This window comes from Clarias gariepinus, chromosome 13 (assembly GCF_024256425.1).
Source record: "Clarias gariepinus isolate MV-2021 ecotype Netherlands chromosome 13, CGAR_prim_01v2, whole genome shotgun sequence".
In the NCBI taxonomy this organism is placed as follows: domain Eukaryota; kingdom Metazoa; phylum Chordata; class Actinopteri; order Siluriformes; family Clariidae; genus Clarias; species Clarias gariepinus.
Window position 1 is genome coordinate 14,432,588 of NC_071112.1, and position 7,639 is coordinate 14,440,226.

Consider the following 7,639-nt stretch of genomic DNA (forward strand, 5'->3'; position numbering starts at 1 on the left):
ATTAAATGCTTTCTTTCCTGATAACTGCCTACCTGACTACCCATTTTAAAAGACTTTAACGTTGCTTTCTACATTCCCTAGCTGTGCCACCATATATTTCCTGCATAAAAGCAATATGTGCAGGACAGTCTCACTTTTATGGCATTCCTCAGGGAGTCCCCATGGGTGTTTACTTACTGTAAATAGAGTGCTATTAAGGTTGTTCTGTCCAATTCTTAGTCTGCTAATGAATACTTCCTATTTCTGTTTTGCCCCCTCCTTTTCACATCTACTTTGTCCTGTATTGAATGCGAATGTCTTATTTTCCCATTTATTATATTACATAATATTTTCTTATCATCCCACTTCTGTGGCTATTATTGTTTTGCCTTTCTCCACACTATTCCTTTGTTTGATATTGACCTCAGTATTCACTTTTCTGGTTGCTTCTTTTACCAACTCGTGTGCTCTGTTGAGGCGGGGCTTATTGTGGAGGCAGGGTAAATATATCACAAATCTCCGCCCCTTAATTAATATTTAGGAGCCCTAAAGTAGCAACCGGTCAGTGTAAATAAACACGAGAGGAACCGGAGAAAAGTAGTAAACTCTGTAAATAATACGTTCTTGGTTTATGTAATTAAAACGTGTTCGAACAAAATAGTCATCATTATTTACAAGCACACCGGACATACTGCCGCAGTAAGTAACCATACTTTATTGTTAAATAATTTTGTCTGGACTAACTTGTAGGCTAGCGCTGTTAGCCGCATCCTCTTCAGGAAATGGCCATGTTGCTAGTCCTCTCACTGCGTGTTAGCAATAATGTTACTACAGAACAACTTCATGACCAAAATTATGCCTAAATATATTTCTAATGACTATAAATGTTGCTGCGCTGGCTCATTGGCTAGTTGTCTCGCTCATTGGATGCTACAAGTGCTTTATATAAACAGTGCTAAAATTAGTTAGCATGGCTAGCTCTGGCTGCCGTCTGTCTGCATAATAATCTCTCTTATTAATAGTAATAACAATAACACCAGCGTGTTAACGGTGAAATCATGTTCACTGACTTTCCAGACAATTACTGTTTATTTTAGTGTATTATTAAAACGCAGATACTTAATAGACTGATAGCTAACTGATAATATGCTTAGTCAGCCCGTGATTTAACTCGCGTGCTGCCAGTGACCTGTGCTTAGTTTGACTGTGCAACATGTCAGGGTTTAAATTCAGCCTTGCCTAGGACATGTTGTTGGAAGCGACCTGTTTGTACATGTGCAATGTACTAGGTATATAAATATAATTTGCTGTCGAAATAAACCCAGCTGAATCCAGCGTATTGGTGCTGTAAGTTTCGCAATGTTTTTCCCACTCCTAAAAAAATCACGTGCTGTTTTGTGGAATAAATAAATACCTATCCAGTACAAAGCTGTCTGAATCCCTCAAGTGTGACCAGCTTCAGACTGGAGATCAGTATAACAAGAAAGTAGGTGAAACACTGCTGGCAAGCCGTAAACAATGATGTGGTAAGCAAATCTAAAACAAAAGATTCTCAGATTCTCTTGGCAAGTGAATTAATCATGGTTAAGATATCATCATCTTTTCATCTTAACAAATTTGGGATGCTGGTACATATGAGTTTAAATCAGGATAAAGAGGTCTTCCTTAATGGAGTTAAACTCTCAAGGAAATCACAGAGAAATGCAGACATTGCTGATGACTTTGAAATTACCACAGATAGTTTTGCACCGAGCCTCCTAAAACAAAAGTAGTCTCCATATTAACTTAAACATGTTTCCTGTTATACTGAACTTCCCGCCTTGTAACCCACAGTATGATTGCAGATCAATCACTGCTATGTCATATCACACAAATGAGGATGGGTTACCTTGTTGACTCTGGTTTCTCTCAAGTTTTCTTCCTATTGCCATCTAAGGGAGATTTGCTCTTGCCACCGTCACCCTCGACTCACTCGTCAGGGACAATCAAATGATTAAGAATTAAAGAATGATTTAAAGAATTATTTTTAATTCTTTAAAGCTGCTTTGCAACAATGATCTTTGTTAAAAGCACTATATAAATAGAACTTCGCTGAATTGTATTGAAATAATGAGGAGCTTAGTATGGTTTAGGAGAAATTGAAGTTGCCAAAAATGTTCAACCATGCTTCAATAGTTAAATAAAAAATTCACTAACTTTGGGAAAAAAGTAGCAGTTCTTAAGGTGGATAGAGAGGTTTCTAAATGTTCCTAGACTTTCTAAATTATTCTTGGCTCTTAATAATGGCTCTTAGTGTCCAGTCACTTGTTTAGTGTTGAGATGAACAGCTTTGAGCAGTTACTACTGAAGTACTCATTGTACCTTATACAGGGAGTGGAGAAAATGTGGCAAAATGGCTAAATCTCACTCTGTGCAGAAGAATACCAAATAGTACGATCTATTAACGGCAGGTTCATAGCTTCTGTAGTCACATGTCTTCAAAGCACAAGTGCCGAGGTTGCTCTTAATAGGCAAGAAGCACAGCAGTTCTAGAAGTCTTGATCATTTCATGAGAAACATCAAGTTTAGTAGTTATTTTATAGGTAAAGAATGTATGTTTTTTTTTGCATATATGACGTAGGTGATTACATTATAGTCATAAGTACTATTTTAGAGGTAGCCTGCTCTACCTTAACCTTCAGAGGAGGAACAATGGAAATTTGGAAAGGTTGGGCATACTGTGAAAAATATTTTAGAAAGAGGACTTAAGGGTGAAGGAACTAGAAAAGAGGATATCAGCTGAAAGGAAGATGAGGGAGATAAAGACCAGAAGGTGGCGGTAATGCAACAGAGTGGATGCCAACTGCCGGTAAACACCAAGAGGACTATTCATTGTGATTTAAGGCATGTAACGTCACAGAGTCGAGCAACCAGGAACCATAAAATTTTTTAATTCGGGACAGGTTAGCATGCTGTAGTCCACAAATGTGGGAAAGCCTCTGTAGTTGCAGTGTAAGATAATCAAGTATTTATATCATGTATTAATACCCTGTAAGAATAACTAAGTTTACAATCCTTTCAGGTTTTCCTTCATAATGTACCACAACAATAAAAAAACTTAATTATGTATATGCACACATTTATCATGCATGCACAATTAGTCTTTTATATTAACTTTTTGCATGTGAATGTCTTGTCACTATTCGTGAGGTCACTGGGTTTTGTTCTCAGCTCCTATAACTATGTGGATATAAAACTATTTAAAATATGAATAAATAAAAATGTCTCAATTATTCCCATTTATTTGCTCTTAAATCTTTGGTAGATTTGATTTCGGACAAACTTGTTAATCAAAAGATGATGACAGTTGTGTCAGGTAACTGAGTTCCAGTCTGACTTGATGGTACCTGATTTCTGCAAGTAACCAAATTTAAATAGGTAACAGGCCATACTGCACCCCACTGCCCAGTGGAAAAGTACTGCTGTACAGTCTAAGCTTTATAACATACTGCCCAGAAATAAAAGGTCATATTTCCACTGTGCAAGAGTCAACGTGACTATGCAACTTAAGAGGTGCTGCTGTTGTGAAATGTCATTAAACAGACCTTCAGTAAACATAGGCTGTAGCACACAAGAGGACTGACAGCTACCCATCTGCATATTTTGTGATCTGTTATAATTCTGCTCCTTTGTGTCATCCTTATAGGTTGTTCCTGAGGCAAAGCCACACAGAAAAAACATTTACAGTTACTATATGTTATGGAGGAGCTACACATTCATTGCCAGAATTGTGTGAACAGAAGATGCATGGTGAGACTAGAGCCTGGGGTTTCATGTGACCTCATGGGCTGTCCTCTTGTGTGTGGGGCAGTTTTCCACTCATGCAAAGCAGATGAGCACCGTTTACTCTGTCCATATGAAAGAGTGCCTTGCCTAAATAATGGTTTTGGATGCCCCTTTACTATTGCCAGAATGAAAATGGCACAGCATCTGGGAATCTGTCCAGCCAGTGTTGTGTGCTGCACCATGGAGTGGAACCGATGGCCTGTTAGCTATGCTGATCGTAAATCCTATGAAAACTTGAGTAAGGAAGTTTATGATGTAGAACAACTAGATATGGCATTGGCCTTGCAAGATCAGCGCATGTTACTTGAGTCTCTCAAAGTGACCACCACCGTGGCAAAAACAGTGGATAAACAAAATGAGGAAAATAAAAGAATGAACTCTACTACTGAAGAAGCAGATTTAAGCGGTGGACTGATCGAAATGGATGGGGAGACGTACGATGAACTTTACAAGGCATCAGTGGAAACCAGCAGAAATTTAGCAGCAGCTTTAGACATTCTCAGCAGTGCAAACAAAAGTATTGACTTGATCATGGAAAACCTCAGTGGCAGGAATGGAGATAAAAATGGGGCTTGTCACGGCGGTGTAAATGGCGATCATTGTTTAGAAGAAAATAAAATGGACCTTATGAGGGAAGGTGTCTCAGATTCAGAATGTGAGCTGGGAGCTGTAGGTGGAGTAGACTGTGATTTTCCAGTAGATTTTGATGAAGGTGAGAGTGAGTACAAGGAGCAAAATGCATTTAAGTCTTTTGATGAAGAGGAAGAAATAAATGGCAATGTGAATTTTGATGGACATGGATTTTTAAGTGGAGAGGATAATCAAAATCATGTTAGACTTGAAATGCATGTGGAAAGACCTGTGGTACATTTAAACAACTTTGCAGATGTCAGGCCTATGATGCCTTATTATCCTATGCCCATTGTAGCACGGCAACCAGAAATAGCACATTCACCCCAGCTGCCCCTACCTCCACCCATACCTCTGCCTGATTTAGTACAGAACAATGTTTTACACCAACTCCCTGTTGAAATTGAGGACCGGTGGCTGGAGCGCAAGTTGCAGAACCTTCAAGTCCTTAGAGGTATGAGCGTGTTTACATGCAATGGACGAAAGACTCTTCTCCCCAATCCATATGTGTTCCGGGCTAAGATGGAAGATAAGGCAGTGGACACATCTGACTTGGAGGTTATGGATGATCCAATAGGCCTTCATGGTATCGACTTGATCACTGCTGCTTTACTGTTTTGCCTCGGTGATTCCCCAGGAGGTAGAGGCATTTCGGACAGCCGTTTTGTTGATGGGTATCGAATTGACTTTGGCACTCAGACTTTTTCCTTTCCCTCTGCTATACTGGCCACAAGCACTATGGTGGGTGATATTGCCTCAGCGTCTGCCTGTGATCATGCCAGCCCTCAGCTTTCCAACCCAAGCCCTTTCCACACACTTAGACTCGACCTGGTGCTGGAGTGTGTTGCTCGTTACCAGACCAAGCAGCGCTCAATGTTTACATTTGTGTGTGGGCAACTGTTTCGCCGTGATGAGTTCTCCTCTCATTTTAAGAATGTCCATGGGGACATTCATGCTGGGCTCAATGGCTGGATGGAGCACAGGTGCCCTTTGGCATTTTATGGTTGCACCTATTCCCAGAGGAGATTCTGCCCCTCTGTGCAGGGCTCTAGAATTATTCACGACCGGTACTTGGGTTCGTTTGGTGTGCAGTCTGGCTTAGCTGAACGTCCAGATAAAGTCCAGCGCTACAGTCTCTCCTACAGTGACCACCTCAGCGGCTTACCCTTTGAGCTACTGCAGCATGTCGCAAGCTTTTTGGATGGTTTTAGTCTGTGCCAGCTGTCCCGTGTGTCTCGCACCATGAGGGACGTCTGTGCTAGTCTGCTAAAATCGCGTGGTATGGTGGTCTTGCTTTGGGCAAAGACAAGACGTGCAGACGGATCTTTCTCATGGCAAATTCACGACAAGGTAAGTTATGTTTCTTATATTAATTGTATTTATGTATGTATGTACTCTACCACTCAAAAGTTTGGGATCACTTGCAAATTTCTTTGATTTTATTGACTGATTTATTTTTTACATTCTTCAACAATCCTAAGGATTTCAAAACTATGAAATAACACATATAGAATAAGGTAATTAAGTAACAACAACAGTCAGTTGTTATTTTAAGACAGGAAGGTCGGCCTTTCTGGAATAGTTCTTGCAAGAACAGTATTGTCAAGTGCATTTGCAAAACCCATCAAGCACCATGATGAAACTGGCTCTCATGAAGACCTTCCCAGGAAGGCAAGAACAAAACTTACCTGGGCTGGAGAGGAGAAGTTCAGCTCAGATTAAAGCCATTATGAAGGCTTTACAGGTCATGAGCAGCAGAAAAATTTTAACATTAACTGTTCAAAGGAGATTATTGCATATTTTGGACGCCTTCAGCATTGCGTTACAGTGTAGAAAGAAAAAAAAAAATCAGGACCGACCGTGGAGTTAGAAAGTGATCCCAACTTTTAATCGATAGTGTTTGTGTGTGTGTGTGTATTTACTGTATTTAAAAGTGTTTTTCCTCTGCATGCGGCCTTTAGGTGTGGAAATTTAGCACAGCCTTTGGAACAGTGAATGAGTGGAAATTTGCCAACATTTCCAGTATGGCTGACCACCTGAAAAAGTGCAAGTTCAACACCGTGGCCCGTCGAGAGGAAGCCGTCCCTCTGCCATGCATGAGTCACACCAAGGAACTGACTAAAGAAGGTCGCTCCGTGTGCTCCATGCTCAGGCCAGTTTTATAGGATAAGCTTCAAATAGAAATGTTCTGCTGTAATAGCTTTCAGTATGACAGATGAGTGTGAAGTTTTTATTTAACACTACTGGAGTTAGATTTTTTTTTTTACTGTGTCATAAGAATTAAATTAAGCAGAGCCTTAATGTAAAAACATCCTTATTTACATTTATTTTCTAATAAACACATGCTGGGTTTATTATTATTTTATATTCACTTGTACAGATGGACAGAGCACTACTTTAATGTATCACTGCTTACTGGCATGTGGCCTTAGAACAGGAACAGTGTAAAGACGAATAGTGATCAAAAATAATATATTTAGGAATTTCATAACATTGAATATTTTATCTTTAGTACTTTTGTAAATACAATCAGTTTAACAAAGCAATTAAACAGTTTTTGATCATTATACGTATAGTATATAGCACTTTAGTAAAATATGTAAAGTTCACCTTCTGAAATTTAATGCAATATCACTAAAACCTGTAATGTTTTGATACTAAGACATGATGGTTGTCTTTCACTGTGGTTGTAAATGTTCACTTACATTTGGCCTAAAGTAGCATATGTTCACTAAAGTAAGTCTAAGTAAGTAAGTCTACTTTATCAATAAACACCTGCACACAATGATGAATCATGCAGATAGAGGACCAAAATTGCAGCATTAAAGATTTTTTTTGATAGGGGCACAGTTCAAGTCATGGAGATCTTGTTTTTTTCCCAATTGTTTGATGTAAACGTGACCCGAAGCTCCTGACCTATAGCTGCATGATTTTTTGCAATAAGCTGCTGTCACACGGCTGGCTGATCAGATAAATTCAGGACTGTGCAGGTGTACAGGTTTTTCTATTAAAGTGCCAACTGTGTATGTCAGCACATTTGAATCCTGTTGGACTGTATTGCTCTTCTAATTTTTGTCTTGACAAAATGAGCTGCAATAAAAGCCTGCTGGACGGGTCTAAAACATCTGCTATTCGGTTGAGGGGAAAAAAGGTTTATTTGCTAGACAAATCACTAAACATGTGAACAGCACATTTCCAAAAGTTT

General features: G+C 39.3%; 1 protein-coding gene across 1 annotated transcript; it reads left to right on the plus strand.

Moving 5' to 3' along the window:
- Nucleotides 1-537: 537 nt before the first annotated feature.
- On the plus strand, nt 538-6,799 carry fbxo30a (F-box protein 30a). Its single transcript, XM_053510556.1, has 3 exons — nt 538-678; nt 3,665-5,784; nt 6,396-6,799. The coding sequence occupies exons 2-3, from the start codon at nt 3,718-3,720 to the stop codon at nt 6,597-6,599; spliced, it is 2,271 nt and encodes a 756-aa protein (XP_053366531.1). The 5' UTR covers nt 538-678; nt 3,665-3,717; the 3' UTR covers nt 6,600-6,799.
- Nucleotides 6,800-7,639: the final 840 nt, after the last annotated feature.

Excerpts from the sequence above, each read along its gene's own strand:
- fbxo30a (XM_053510556.1), top strand. The coding sequence starts at position 3,718 with ATGGAGGAGCTACACATTCATTGCCAGAATTGTGTGAACAGAAGATGC. Across the intron at positions 5,785-6,395 it reads CATGGCAAATTCACGACAAG|GTGTGGAAATTTAGCACAGC; the intron begins GTAAGTTATGTT and ends TGCGGCCTTTAG.